At 35.2% G+C, this 16401-nt stretch overlaps 1 protein-coding gene across 10 annotated transcripts in view; it reads left to right on the top strand.

The window, feature by feature from the left end:
* NBEAL1 (neurobeachin like 1) overlaps positions 1 to 16401 on the top strand; it is a 172979-nt gene that overhangs the window by 119637 nt on the left and 36941 nt on the right. For all 10 annotated transcript variants that reach the window (XM_049615135.1, XM_049615133.1, XM_049615129.1 and 7 more), the window contains 6 exons: positions 2060 to 2161; positions 4205 to 4300; positions 4698 to 4822; positions 7703 to 7843; positions 10775 to 10905; positions 13386 to 13495. In XM_049615135.1, coding sequence (XP_049471092.1) covers positions 2060 to 2161; positions 4205 to 4300; positions 4698 to 4822; positions 7703 to 7843; positions 10775 to 10905; positions 13386 to 13495 — 705 coding nt within the window. The remainder of the gene's footprint in view (positions 1 to 2059; positions 2162 to 4204; positions 4301 to 4697; positions 4823 to 7702; positions 7844 to 10774; positions 10906 to 13385; positions 13496 to 16401) is intronic.

The raw sequence follows: 16401 nt of genomic DNA, 5'->3' as shown, positions 1-16401 counted from the left end.
GTAGATAAATCAGTAGAATATTGAGTGTCAGCCAATAAGTGCCTCACAGTATCCAGTTGTGAAATAATATGCAATGTATACTATATGACAAATTTATGAAATTGGGTTGGGTTCAGTTAAATAATAATGGGGCAGGTATTTTTTCCAGGAGTAGAGTATATTCTTTTTTTTCCCCCAAAAGTTAATTTATTTTTGAGAGAGAATACAAGTTGGGGAGGGACAGAGAAAGAGAGACACAGAATCCAAAGCAGGCTCCAGGCTCTGAGCTGTCAGCATAGAACCCAATATGGGGCTCAAACCCATGAACTGCAAGATCACGACCTAAGCTGAAGTCAGATGCTTACGGACTCAGCCACCCAGGCGCCCCAGGAGTGGAGTATATTCTTGAATAGTGTAAGTGGTTAAGTGATTACCACTGAAGCCAGATTATCTAGGTCCAGGTACTAGCTCTGCCAATAGCTGTGTGTCTTCAGCATATTACTTAGGATTCTTACTCCCAACCTTCCTTCCCTCTTTTTTTCACAGTGATGGAGTCACACTTCTATCACTGTCTGGCAACTCTTGATCTTGCCTAGCTTTCTTTCCATTTTCTCTCACAGGCATCTTTCCTGATAAATTCCTTGAATGTTCAATTCAGTTTTGCTATAGTCAGTAACTGAGTTTCTGTTCATTTGTGGGATCCAGGTTTACTTGTAGATGATTTTATTCAGATGTTTAAAGGCATTTTGTATTTTTATAAAATAATACTTTTTTACTATTAAAAATAAATTTTCTCCATAGGAATATATAAAGCTTATGTTTTTAGGAAGGTGTGTCAAACCAAGCATGTTCTTGTTGAATACTGTACATTTGTATAACTTTAGAGGTTTTACTATTTTTTTGGTGTTTTTTTTTTTAATGTTTACTTATTTATTTTGAGAGACCAAGAGCACGAGTATGAGCTGGGGAGGGGCAGAGAGAGAGGAGAGAGAGAATTCCCAATCAGGCTCCACAGTCAGTGTGTGGAGCCTGATGTTGGGCTCAAACTCACAGACTATGAGATCATGACCTGAGCTGAAGTCTGATGCTTAACTGACTGAGCCACCCAGGCACTTTTAGAGGTTTTTTATTGTTTTAAGTTTATTTATTTACTTTGAGAGAAAGAGAATGGGGAAGGGACAGAGAGAGGAAGAGGAGAGTGTGCAGGGGAGGGGCAGAGAGACAGGGAAAGAGAGAATCCCAAGCAGGCACCATACTGTCAGCATAGAGCCTGACATGGGGCTCCAATCCCACAAACTTGTGAGATCATGACCTGAGCCAAGATCAAGAATCGGACACGCAACCAACCAAGCCACCCAGGTGCTTCTAACTTTAGAGTTTTTAAAGCACATTTATATGCAGTATCGAATCTTTATAACAACCTTCAGATTAGATATGGCAAATTCCATTATTCCTTTTTTTTTATAGATGAGGAAACTGAAGTTCAAAGATGAATTTTAGTGCTACATTTGGGTAGCCCTGAAAAATTCAGAAAACTGTAAGGATAGAGACAAATGAGACTCAGTAAATTAATTGATTTGCCAGTATGATAAGTAAATGACAAAACTAAATTTGAACTGGACTTGAGCTAGTTTTATGATTTAGTGTCTGGTGATCCTTCCAGTATACACTGTAACCTTTTCAAAATTTATATGGCCTGACTTCACCAAACCTAGTATAGTAGAGAAGTTAAAACCATAATCCTCTATTTATGAGAACTGTCCAGAATAGGCAAATCTGTAGAGGCAGAAAGTAGGTTAGCAATTGTCGGGGGATGAGAGGGAGTGGGAACTGGGTGGGAGGTGATGGCTAGTGAGTGTAGAGTTTCTTTTGAGGATGATAAAAATGTTCCAGAGTTAGATCATGTTTGTGGTTGCACAGCTCTGTGAATATACAAAAAGACTCATTGAATTACATACTTCAAAGGGTAGATTTTGTGACATGTGAATTGTATCTCAGTAAAGCAATTACAAAAACCATAATCGCAGTTTGTTTTGATGAATTTTTAAACTATAAAATGCTGTTTGTTTGTGTTTTTTAGGTTAGAAACAAAGTATATAGCAGACTGTTGTCACTTCATTCTCCAAATAGTTACGGAACCAGATCACCACAGGAATTGTTCAAAGCATCAGGATTGACACAGGTAGGAAATTTTAACAGTCACTTTTTTTTTTTATGTTTATTTTATTTATTTTGAGAGAGAAAGAGAGAATGCACATTAGCAGGGGAGGTGCAGAGAGAGGGAGAGAGAGAATCTCAAGCAGGCTCTACACTGTCAGCCCTGAGTCTGACGTGGGGCTTGATTTCATGGTTCAGGAGTCTCCTGACCCACTTAACTGAAAGAGCCACCCAGGTGCCCCTAACAGTCACTATTTTTATGTTCATTTTATATCTCAGGCTTTTGCTTAAATGTAAAACTTTCTCTTCTGATTATTTTATTTTGATTATTATAACCATTCTTCCATTCAAATTGATGTTTTGAATTATCTTTGAATCTTCCTGTTTCACTAATGCATAGTACCCTGTCCTCCAGCTCCCATATCATTTGGTTCCCAGGCATATCTTACGAATTCTTCTAATAATTTTATCTTTTAAAAATATAGCAGGTGAATTTGCTGGGTTTTTTTCCTAATAATAAAAGTTATCCATACATGAAGTAAATAAAAAGTGGGAAAATACAAAAGACACTCTGGCAAAAAAAGGCAAAAAATGACCAATTCTTCTATCTGCCAAAGCTAATTAATGCTGTTTTTTATCCCCACCTATATTCCAACATCTCTCTTATATTTCTGCTACCAAAAACCAAGGAAAGGCCGTTGTTTTTTGCTCTCCAGGACTATCAGTAGTCTCCTAACTCAGGTCTCTGCCTCCTGGCTCTTTCCTTTCTCTTACATATGCATTAGTCTTAATCTTAAATGTGGTTCTTGTTCAAAAGCTATCATCAATCCCTTCTTGTTGCTTATGGAATAAGCTTTATTTAGTGGAGTACATTTCCTGTTTTTTTGGAATAAACTTTATTCATTAGAGTATTTCTCAGGTTAGCACTCAAGAATAATTATAATTGGGCTTTCTGTAAAATCTCTCTCTATATATATACATTCATTTCTCACCATTTCCCATAAGTGTATCTTTTGCTTAAGGCACTTAGTAAACTTAAAGGTGAAAGTTAATCTGTCAACAAAATTCTTGAGAATACCCATACTGTGTAATTAACAGGTTAGGTACAATGAAGTGATTAAAAGAAAAAAGTGATTATGATTTTCTTTAGAAAATTTGTATCTAATGTAGCAAATTCTGATCTGCTGTTGCTCTGGCAAGACAGTTCTCTGAGGATAGTTAACATGAAATTTATTTAAAATTTGTAGATCATTTTAGTACATTAAGATGCTTTTTTTTAAATATGTGCACTTACAAAAATTTCAATTTATAACAAAATTTTCTTTTTAAAAAAATTTATTTATTTATTTTGAGAGAAACAGAGACAGCACGAGTGGGGGAGGGGCAGAGAGAAGTGGGGGAGAGAGAGAGAATCCTAAGCAGACTCCATGATGCCTGACACAGGGCCCAAACTCATGAAACTGTGAGATCATGACCTGCATGGAAACCAAGAGTCAGATGCTTAACTGACTGAGCCACTCTTGCGACCCTATAACAAAATTTTCAATGTTGGACAATCCTTCAAAAATTGATCTTTTAAAGGTATTTAAATAAAATAATTTAATTCAAAAAAAGATTTAGTTCTTATGAAGTTTGACTATAATAAAAGATTTATGTTTAATTTTCTGTACCTTTTCTGAAGACTGATTTTTAAAAGGAAGTAAATTTAGGAAAAGATATATTGATTTTATTTCCCTGTTAAACTTTTTTAAAATCCCCATTCCTTTTATCAGAAAGACACCAAGATAATAGGAACAAAAAATTCTGTTAGTGGGTGCCTCGGTCGCTTATTTGGTTAAGTGTCCCAACTTGGGCTCAGGTCATGATCTCACGGTTTGTGGGTTCGAGCCCTGCATCAGGCTCTGTGCTGACGGGTCAGAGTCTGGAGCCTGCTTCGGATTCTGTCTCTCTCTCTCTTAAAAATAAATAAACATTGAAAAAAAAAAAGATTACCTTAGTACTATCAGTAATACAAACTTCGAAGAGATATAGATTAATTTTGATTTTGTTCTTTTTTTGTGCTGTCTAGAAATGGGTGAACAGAGAGATAACAAATTTTGACTACCTCATTCAAATAAATACAATGGCAGGACGAACATATAATGACCTTGCACAGTATCCAGTGGTAAGTTTTATAGAAATCTCATAAATATGGAATAGCCTTTCAGTTCTATAATACATAGAAATGTATGTGTGTATTATGGTTATTTTTCATCTTTCAAAACATAAAAACTGTTTTTGCCTTTGTGTATATTTTCTCCCTTGCTATTTTCAGAAAGATTATAAACACAAAGAATAATTAAATAATTAAAGCTTTTTTTTCACTTCACTAAAAATATTCCAGTGGAATTATAGGAAGTAATGCTTCTGGTTATGGAACTGAAGCTGAATAAACATTTGCAACAAGGAAAATATTTCTAAAGACTATCCCTTTTTGTCTTAAATAAGCATTTGATATTATATATGGGGATAGTAGCTTCTCTGGTAAGGAATGTCTAAATTGTAAATTGTGGCTCTTTTAGTTTCCCTGGATTTTACAAGATTATACTTCGGAAGAGTTGGACCTTAATAATCCATCTGTATTTCGAGATCTTTCCAAACCAATTGGAGTAGTTAATGATAAAAATGCCAAAGCCATGCGAGAAAAGTAAGTGTCTTTTATCCCTTTTGAAAGACACCCATCACGTGCACCTGGGTGGCTCAGCTGGTTAAGCATCCAACTCTTGATTTTGGCTCAGGTCATGAATCATGAGATCGAGCCCTGCGTGGAGCCACGCACTGGGCGTGGAGTCTGCTTAAGATTTTCTGTCTCCCTTGCCCTGCCTTTGTCTCTCTCTGTCAAAAAAAAAAAGATACCCATCATTTTTTATGGTGTTTTTGAATTTGTACTGATTTCTCTTATGGCCAATCAAGTGTTACTTTTTTTAAATGCACAACTACTTTTGATAATCAGAGTCTGATAATCCCTTCATGATGTTTTTTTGAAAATATATCTCTTGTCCCTCAAGTATCTTAAATATATATAGGCTGTTTGTTTCCCTTTTTTGCCAAATTTAAGTTGATATTGTTTAGAATTTCTTTCACCTTGTCATATGTATGTGCCGAAAGATAATTTTTCTTCCCAGGTATTTTAGACTTAATAATTCTCTAACATGCAAAAACACACACTTAAGGGGCACCTGGGTGGCACAGTCGGTTGAGCAACTGACTCGACTTTGGCTCAGGTCATGATCTCGTGGTTTGTGGGTTTGAGCCCCATGGCTTAGGATTCTCTGTCTCTCTCCCCTCGTCTCTCTCTGCTGCTCCTGTGTGTTCTCTCTCTTCTCTCTGTCTCAAAATAATTAAACTTTTTAAAAAATCCAGCAAAAACATACCCACTTAATATAACATTTTTGTAGATACAAAATTAACACTATTATTTACAAATAATGTGAATAAAGAATAGTGAAATGTGTAGAAAGTTACTATTTTAATTAGGAAAGGAATTTTTATAATTCTGTATGTTTACAATTGACCCTGTAAATGTCTCACGTTTTTTTTCAAAGCAAGTTGCTGACAAGTGAAATAGTCTGATTTTAATTTCCCTTTTTCTCCACGTGAAATTGTGGATGACTTGTCAGTTATGACTTCTAATAATAAGGGCAAAAACTGTTTTGCAAGCAAAATAGATTTATTTGAGAGTAGATTGTACATTTTTTTTCTTTTATTTGCAAATCTACCTTAGGACTTTTTGCAGTGTTTAATATTTGATCTGATCTACTAGTAGAATTCTGCCATGTGTTACCTCAAAGTTTTTCTGACAATAACAAAAGAACAAGGTTTTTTTGTTTGTTTTTTAACACTGTTCAAAAGGAAATAATTGTTTTAAATTTCAACAGTTGGGGCATCTGGGTGGCTCAGTCAGTTAAGTGTTTGACGTTTGATCTCAGTTCAGGTCTTGATATCAGGGTTGTGAGTTCAAGTCCCACATTGCGCTCCTTGCTGGGCATGAAGCCTACTTTAAAAATAAATAAATTAATTAATTAATTTAATTAAATACATTTCAGTGGTATATGTTTTTGCATTGGTACAGATGACTTTGACCTGAAAACTTTTATTCCCTTGAATATTGATTACTGTGTAAAAAGAAATTGGCCTCAGCTTGATGAATTAATTACTATTTTGGTTTGAAAGTTTAATGTTTATTTCCTCTAAAAAACTTCATTCTTATTCAGATTTTATACCCACTAATTCAGATGTTACTATTCAAACCACCATTCAGAAACGATTACACACTGGTAGTGCTTACAGAACCACTATATATATCCTTTGTTTATTTTCTGGGTTAGGTCGTCTTCCTACCCATAATCTTCCTTTCTTTTCTACCTTCTTCTCTTACCTTTAATTGTTAAGCATTCATTTTCACAATTCTTGACTGATCCTCCATATTTTTCTTCCATTACCTTGGCCACAAAGGGATGTCTCATCACATTGCTTACAACAGCAGAAAAATAGAAACAATCCTTAATATCTAAAAGTAAAGAAATAGTTAAATTGTCATACATTCATATATGTCACTGTTATAAATACCATGTGCCTGTTAAAATAGATTATTCAGTTATTTGGAAAGACATAAATAGAAAATGAAAGTCTAGGTTATGAACAATATATTATGTATAGCACTTTTATACTGAAATATATTTGTGTATTAACTTACACATTAAGGGTGGCAAATATTCATCAAAATGTTAATGTTGGGGGGACATGGGTGGCTCAGTTGGTTAAGCATCTGACTCTTGATTTCTGCTCAAGTCACAGTCTCACAGTTTGTGGAATTGACCCCTGCCAGCAAGGAGCCTACTTGGGATTCTCTCTCTCCCTCTCTCTCTCTGCCCCCTCCTCAACTTTTGCATGCATTCCTACTCTCTCTCAAAATAAATTAATATTTTTTTTTAATGTTAATGTTATCTCTGTGGTTGATTTTAAGTTTCTCCTTTTTTGGTTCTCTGTGTTTTCTTTCTGTCTTTTTTTTTTTTTTTAACTTTTTTTAATGTTTATTTTTACAGCACATGTGGGGGAGGGGCAGAGAGTGAGAGGGAGACACAGAATCCAAAGCAGACTCCAGGCTCTGAGCTGTCAGGACAGAGCCTGGCTCAGGGCTTGAACCCATGAATGGTGAGATCATGATCTGAGCTGAAGTTGTATGCTCAACCAACTAAGCCACTGAGGCGCCCCTGTGTGTGTGTGTGTGTGTGTGTGTGTGTGTGTGTGTGTGTGTGTTTTCTGATCTATCTATAGTGAATATGTATTATCGTATGAGACTGTTTCAGAATCCAGTTATTAGTGATACTACATTGTTAAAAAAGAAGTATCAATGGATAAAATTTTTTTATTTATTAACATGGTATGATGATATGAATACATACATAATGAATAATATTAATAAGGACTTCTTAAAAACTATGTTTCTAACAATGCAATACAACCTTAATGTCCTCCTAATGTAATTTTACTGTTGTGGTTACAAAACTTTAGTTTATTTTTTTAGATATGAAAATTTTGAAGATCCTATGGGAACTATTGATAAATTTCATTATGGTACTCACTATTCAAATTCTGCTGGGGTTATGCACTATCTTATTCGCACAGAACCATTCACCACCCTTCATATCCAGCTTCAGAGTGGAAGGTATGTTTTGGATACATAAGCTGTTTTCTTGAGACTGCATGTTAGTGTTGAAAATTCTTTGCCTTCATGTCATGTACTGTATAACAGAGCCTTATCTTTTTTATTCTCTGGTATTAGGTTTTGATTCATTTCATAGCCTCTAGATAAAAATAGCCAAACTAGTTTGAGAATGGATTAGTCCAATTGACTTACATAAGTAACCTTTAAGGAAAATTCCTTTTTACTGTTATCTAGCGTACCTTTGTGATTCTTACTGGTTTTAGGAACCTACCAGAGATTTAGAGTTTAAACTGATTTCAACCTAGATCCAAGATATCTGCCAGGAATTCAAACCTAACCAATGCTTATGTATTTCTCTTTAAAATACTTATTAATCACAAGGATTACATTATTAGCAATAACTGTCACAGGTTTGTAATGCCATTGTATTATATTACCTGTCAGAATTATAACTTACTATGTTTCACACTTTCCTAATAATTCTAAAGAAACAGGCTTCTTCATGAATCCTTGGTTTTCCAAAGTATCCTCTAGGTAGCTCCCTGTTTATTCACATTTTGTCTCCATGTTGCCTTATTCTTTAGCATTACTATTTTGCCTTTCCTACCCACCCAATCAAGCTATTTAAGCATTGCCTATTCTGCTTTCTTTGCTTACAGTTTTATCTCTCAAAATTAACTATTACTCCTATTTTTGTACAATAAACCTTGGCTTTCAAGAAGAGATTCTGTCCCCAATATCATATTAACCATCTCCAAATGTTACATTTACCATGATAGCAGGTAATTTTCCCCACATTAAAGTGTAAGTGGGTCTTTTCAGCTCTTAGTGACTTTATCAAATAATTTTATTACAAAGCTTCAAAAATAGATTCTGTGCTTCAAAAGACACCATCAAGAAAGGAAAAGGACAACACATTCAGGGCGAGAAGATATTTGTAGATTGTGTATCTGATAAGGGACTTGTATCTAGAAGTGTACAATGCAATAAGAAATAGACAAATGACCCAATTAAAAACTGAACAAAGGATCTGAATGGACATTTCTCCAAGGAAGATATACAAATGTCCAAGAAACATATGAAAACATGCTCAATATCATTAGTCATCAGGGAAATCCAAATCAAAACCAAATTGAGATAACGTCTCCAGACCTATAGTGATGGCTATAATAAAAAAGACAGATAATACCTAGTGTTGATGAGCATTTTGAGAAATTGGAACCCTTATATACTGCCTGTGTTGGAAATGTAAGATGATGCAACCTCTGTGGAAAACAGTCTGACAGTTCTTCAAAGGGTTAAATACAGCATTATCATATGGCCTAGTAGTTCATCCCTGGCTATATAGTCAAAATACTTGAAGACATAATATTCACACACAAACTTGTATACAAACGTACATAGCAGCATTATTTGTAATAGCCAAAAACTAGAAACAGTCTATCAGCTGATAAAGGAATAAATAAAATGTGATATATCCATACAATGGAATATTATTTGGCGACAAGTAGGTAAAAGGAATGAAAGATTGATACATGCTGCGACATGGATGAACCTTGAAAACAATATGCTGAATGAAATAAGCCAGACATAAAAAGTCATATGTCGTATGACTTACATGAGATGTCCCAAATAGGCAAATCCATAGAGACAGAAAGTAGATTAGTAGTTGCCAGGGAATGGAGATAGGGTGAATGGAGAGTGATTGTTAATAGATCCAGGGTTTCTTTTGGGAGTGATGAAAATATTCTAAAATTGTGGTGATTATAGCCCAACTCATTAATATACTGAAAACCACTGAATTGTGAATTATATGTAAATTTTATCTCAGTAAAGCTGTTCTCCCCCACCCAAACGAAAAATTCTACCATTGAAACTATATTTCCTTGAATTTGGATGCACCATCGTTAGACGTTATTGATGACCCAATCATTAGCCATAATTAAATTCAGAGTTCTGCCAAGTTCACCTGCACCTCAAAACAAGATTGGTAGGAATAAAAAGTGTCAAATTAGTCATCAGTGTCAGTAAGTCATTACTAAGTAAATCCAGGAAGATAATATCAAAGGAGATGAAACAGAAGATGCTTTTTGTGAATAGAGAAAGTATAATAAAATTGCCACATGACTACTTGAGCTTGTTTCAACTACTGTAGGCCTGTGATGGAACTTAAAAATAAAGTTAGCGGCACCTGGGTGGCTCAGTTGGTTGAGCGTCCAACTTTGGCTCAGGTCATGATCCCACAGTTCATGGGTTCGAGTTCTACTGTCACCTGTCAGCTCAGAGCCATTTAGGATCCTCTGTCCCCTCCTCTCTCTGCCCGTCCCCTACTCATGCACTTTCTCTCAAAAATAAACATTAAAACACATAAAATAAGTTAATGGTATATGTGAATAAAATATAAACGCTTTAGCCACAGAACTATTTCCCTAACTCACTCTCTGGTTTTTAGCAGAAGAGTTTGTAAAGGTATTTATACAGAGGGGATTAAACCAGCATTGCTATGGATGTTGTTAATCATGTATATTAATAATGATATTTAAACTCTGTGGTTTTAAAATATCCAAATAATGTTTATTCACTCTCTGTAATGAATTTACCTCAGCAAAAATTAGACCGTCCTTTAAAAGTCTCTTAGGTTAACATTTAATTTAATTATTTGAAAATTTTCTCTAGTGTTATTTGGTTTTCAGCTACTTTGACTAAGATGATACTTGTGATTAAAATTACAGTATCAGTTCTTGGCAACAAGACTTGAAAGATAGGCTATCATAAGAAGGAGAGAAAATTGTGTTTTTAGACATGAAGAGAAAAATTAATGAAAGAGAAGTTCTAACCATTAGGAAACATGAGGAGAGTTTAAGGTTTGTTTCATGGTTGTTGCTCTCCTTCAGTATTCATTCACTGTTCTCTTCCAATCTCCATGTGCAGGTTTGACTGTGCAGATCGACAATTCCATTCCATCCCTGCCACTTGGCAGGCTCTCATGGACAATCCATATGATGTGAAGGAACTTATTCCTGAATTCTTCTATTTCCCAGAGTTTTTGGAAAATCAAAATCGTAAGAAATAGATTAAAAATTTACCTCAACGGGTCCCAGTGGAGGATCCTGAAAAATACCTTTCTGGATATTTTTGTGAAATTCTGTAGATTATTTAAGGTTCATTCTGTCTGTACTATTTAGTAATAGGGTTTAACCAATGCCCAGTTGTAGTCTTACTTTTCCAGGAAAATGCTACACTGGCCTATGATGAATCAAATTTGAGTTGGTGAGAGAATTTATTAGAGTACAGTGTTTACTAGAAAGGAAAAATGCCATTGTTCTTTCAGCCATATAGCTAGCCACTTAGGTTAAGAGTGTTTGAGTTAGATAAGATGAAAATTTAGATCAGGGGTTAGCAAACTATGGGTCCGTGGATTAAATCCACAGGCAGACTCATGTGTTTTTAAAGTTTTGTTGGAACACAGCCCAACCAGTTCATCTACATACAGATTGTGGCTGCTTTCATAACATAACAGCAGATTTGAGTAGTTGCAACAGAGACCATGGGGCTCACAAAGCAAAAAATATTCTTTGACACTTTATAGAACAAGTTTGCAGACTCCTGGTTTAAGGCAAATTGAAAATAATGACAGGGTGTAAATTACCACAATATTTGAAAAATCGTATTATGTTTTGAAGTAGAGAATTAAGGAGCCAATACGGTCTTTAAAAATACCCAAATACTTCCTCTGTGAAGTAGTTTGAGATTTATTTTTAAGCACAATAAGATAATGACAAGATTGTTACTACTGGTGTTCTTAAGGGAAGTTGCAGTGTCAAAGGACCATTTCCAACTTCTTTTTCCTCTCCTAGTGTGTAATGTTAATGTTTGACCCTTTGCTTTTTCAGCAGAGTTATTTGCCATGCTAGGGAGAGCATATCCAGGGCTTTCTGTTCTCTGATCATACATTCTGGGACATGCTGTTGGCATCTGATTTCTCAGAGTAAGGCAGTTAAAATTGGTCACTTTCAAAAAATCAACTGAGTCTGTTAATGGATTCTGATCCTAGACTCTTACCCATAGGAGCCTCCAAAGCAGGATATCTGCACTAGGAGGGCTGAGGAGATTAAATTTGGATGTAGAAGTTATACTCTTAGCTTGACAATTTCTGATGTGCACTAGAGCAGTTTGCTGTCTCATACTGCTGTCCTACTGGCCTCCTTTTCTAACTGTGAGTTGCTTCTTTGTTTGAAATGAGCTAGGTGGGAGAAAGCAAAGTACATTAATTAGAATGTCAACAAATAATAATATTAATTAGTAAAACAAATATTAGTAAAGTCAATTCAGAATTGTACAGGCAAGAAAATTTTAGTATTTTCCATAATAAAACCCCCAAGTTATGATGGTGTTCAGGTAGTTTTTAACATCATCATCAAAGCCAAGTTCTTGTATTTTCATTCTGCTCTTCTAAGTGTTTTGACTTTGTCCTTGGCTAGTCGCTCTCATGGTTACAAATGACTGAAGCATTTCTAGGCATCATAGGCAGATACAATAGAAGTAGATTGTAATTTTTTGTGTCATTTCTTAAGAGTGAGAAATTCTTTCTCATAACTTCTCCCTATTGTCCAGAGCTGAGTCGTATACCAACCCCTACACCAGTCAACTTGTTACAGGCATAAAACATAGGGCAAGGATGGATACTTGAATAAAATCAAGATTCTGTTACCAAATAAGGAGGAATGGTTAGCACATTGGCAACAATGTCTGCTACACAGTAGTGGGGTTAACAAAGCCACAGGCCCTGTGCATCCTGTCATTCTATGACATTCAAACCTCTCTCCAGCTTTGGAACACACTGATATTTTAAGGCAGCTTCTTTTATGAAGGTCTTTTGTCTTAACACTTTTCTTTCCTCATATAAACAAGAAAACCTCATCTTTGGGACACTTTTGTCAAAATACTGCATTTTAACTATATGAGCAAATCTTTATGATGTCAGTATCTACTTAGAATAGTGGTATGTAAGTATATTTTTTCCATATGACAAATGTAACACTTCCATTGAGTGAATTTAAAGTATAAGTTACACCAAAAAAGTTCTAAGGAGTTGTATTTTGTAAATTAACCACTAGAAGGACTATATTAATTAATTTAAATGTAAGAAGAATACTGAATATTCCATTTTTGTTTAGATTAAGTTTTTGGTCATATCTATAGTTTTCCCCACTTCTCAACCCCAAATCAATTAGTTTTCTGATTTACCTTATAATAACTAATTTAAAACTAATAATTACCTTGTACTAACTAATTTCATTTTATTTTCATTTACCTTTTTAATCAACTGATAAAATACATTTGCAATATGATAAGAATTGTTTTTACCTGTTAAATAAACTTAGATCAAGAGAAGGGAACTTGGTTCTCACATTTTACTCTTAATTAAAGAAAAAAAAAACGAAAAATCCTTAGTTTTGCTAAGGATTGTGCCCTCATATTTGTTTTACTTGATTTATTTAAATCTAAATGATTTGATACATTTATTTTTTACTTGTCTTAGAATTTAACTTGGGTTGTCTACAAGTTTCCAAAGATGTAGTAAATGATGTCATTCTCCCCAAATGGGCTAAGTCAGCTGAAGATTTCATCTATAAACACAGGAAAGCTCTGGTAAGATTTTTGTGTTTAGTTATTAGACAGATTACTAAGATAGAGATGTATGTGTTTTCCGAAGAATGGACTAAAGAACAGTCTAACAGAGGAAGTATATCTGACAATTATTTTTCTAGATTAACTTGTCATCTGTTATATATGCTGTTGTAGAAAGTATAATGTAGTAATTTCTTTTGAGATAATGAATCTTCTGATATCGTGAGAATATAGTATAGTCCAATGGATGTATAGCAAAAAAAAAAAAAAAAAAGCAATTCAGTTTTATAAGGTACCTGCCTGTTATATTTTAAAGTATTCTAACGACCAAGGTGGTGTAGTTCAGTGTTTTTCAGTTCCCACATTTGTTTCAAATCTAACAAGAATGAGCACATTTTTGTGTCCTCTGAAGGATTTCAGTAAGTTTTTAATACAACTGCTAAATCCTAAATTCCACTTTAAAAAATAGTCGTTTTTAGCTGAATTTCCAGCTTGGAATTAAAGGAGTAGTGAGAGTTAAGCACTGATAATTGTGTCATTTTGTAAATGATGTGTTTTTTTTTCCCTTTCAATAGTCCACTTAGTTCTCTTTCTAAACTGAAATGTTTCAGACTCTGAAACTAATTAGGCCAATACTTGGAAACACGCCTTGTCATTAATACGTAGTATGTCAAATTTACAAAATTCAAGAACATTATATATGAATAAGGAGTTGGGAAAAAAACTAAGCAACTCTGAAAAATAATCTGTTACTTACTAGCTAGCCAGGAATTTCTCAGATGTATTCCTCTATAGTGTCTATGACACGAAATAAGGGTCCAGGATTTTAGGAAGACACGCTCCTTATATTAAAATATTAGAAACCTGTGTTTCAGTTATGTATTGCTATATAAAAAAACTACCCAAAATTTAGAGGCTTAAAATAAACCCATTTTATTATCTCTCACAGTTCTGTGAGTTGGCTGGTTTCATTTGAACAAATCTCATCTTGTTGAGGTTCTCATAGCCTTGCAGGCATATAACAGCTGAGGTTGAGGTCATCTGGAGGTTGCATTGAGACACTGGAATGCTGGACTTTTCTCTCTTTCCATGTATTCTCAAGATATCTCCTCTTCATGTAGTCTCTCTAGCTAGGTAGCCAGATATCTACATGTCCACAGCTCAGAAAAGAGTACAAAATTGGAAGCTTCTACCCTTTCTTAAAGCTTAAGTCTGTGAACTGTCACAGCACTTCTGTCACCCTGTCAAACAGTAATAGGATCAGTACAGATTCAAGAGCAGAGAAAGTAGGGCCAACCCGTTAAGCATCTGACTTCGGCTTAGGTCATGATCTCATGGTTTATGAGTTCGAGTCCCTCATCAGGTGAGCACAAGCCCCACTCAGGTGAGCCCTGCTTCTCTCTCTCTCTCTCTCTCTGCTCCCCGCTCACTTGCACCCTCTCTCTCTTAAAAAAAAAAAGCAAGCAAGGAAAGTAAACTCCATTTCACAATGGTGGGAGGGAAAAAGAATTTGCAACCATATTTAATCCACCACACGCAGTCTGCCCTCTGACTACAAATTATTTACATTCCTCCTATGTGCAAAATGTACATACTTCCTCTTAAGATCCTCCCAAAGGCTCATGTCAGGGACTTTCAAGTCAGGTATCTACAATCTTTTTCTATAAAAAAGGACCAGATAGTAAATATTTTTGCTGACTTTAAGGTCTGTGGCAAAATTCTGCCACTATAGTGCAAAAAAAAATTAGACGTGGCTGTGTTCTACTATTCTAGAAATTTTGAGCTAGTAAAACTTGGTCCACAAGCAGTAAGTAGTGTGCTGATCCCTGCATTAAAGCATGATGTCTGAAGTCCAGAATCTTCTTAATAATCTAAATCAAATCTATTTGTGCACAAAACTATACAGGTGTGTCTCCTCTTGCATCTGAAGATTGTGGAGTTAAAGAAACCGGTTATATGCCCCCACATAACAACAGTGGTGTGACCAGGACAGGAGAACTATAATAGACAGTCTCATTCAAAAGGGAGATTAAAAAGGGCACATGGCTGACTCAGTTGGTAGAGCATGAGATTCTTGATCTTGGGGTCATGAGTTTCAGCCCCACGTTGGGCAAATAATTTAATTTCAAAAAGGGTGGGGGAGAGAAAAACAAGGGCTATGTAACAGTAATTGGTTTATAGCAATTCAGAATTCCAACAGGGACATGCTTTCAGTTCCTTTACCAGGGCCCAGTGCTATTCCAGTGGTTCTTTGTGGCTCTTTTGTTTTACCCTTTGGCTCTTAGCTTCCTATTTTGAGTCATTCTCTCTTTTACCTCAAAAAAAAAAAATTGCATGAGTATCTTTGTCAGCCTCTTACCTAACCACAGTAAATTGAATATCAAAGGTCTCTCATCTTTTTTTTTTTTTTTAACAGTTTCTACTTACTTCAGTCTGAACTAATATAATTTCTTTTAAAATTTAATGGGTTTCTTATGCATCAGTATTATCGGATAAAAACCATTTCACATTATTTTAGAATATGATCCATTATTTCCTTTGGGCCAAGCTGGAAGCTAATGTGGGAAAATACCTTTAGGATTCTTAAGATATTGGGGAGGCTGGTTGGCTGTTGGTTAAGCGTCCGACTTTGGCTCATGTCATGATCTCACGGTTCGCGAGTTCAAGTCCCGCTTCAGGCTCTGCTCACAGCTCAGAGCCTGGAGCCTGTTTCAGATTCTGTGTCTTCCTCTCTCTCTGACCTTTCTGGCTCAAAAATAAAATAAAGCGTTATAAAAAGCAAAAAAGATTCTTAAGATATTCTCTTTTCTAGTTGAGTGGGTCTGTGTGGCACAGCCTGAAATCTTTGAGGTGTGAACAGATTGCTTCACAGCTACACTCTTGAACTAAACATTCACCTGTTTTACAGGTTACACACTGATTTCATC

The sequence above is a fragment of the Panthera uncia genome, assembly GCF_023721935.1.
Source record: "Panthera uncia isolate 11264 chromosome C1 unlocalized genomic scaffold, Puncia_PCG_1.0 HiC_scaffold_3, whole genome shotgun sequence".
Taxonomy (NCBI): domain Eukaryota; kingdom Metazoa; phylum Chordata; class Mammalia; order Carnivora; family Felidae; genus Panthera; species Panthera uncia.
This window is presented reverse-complemented; position numbering and strand designations above follow the sequence as displayed.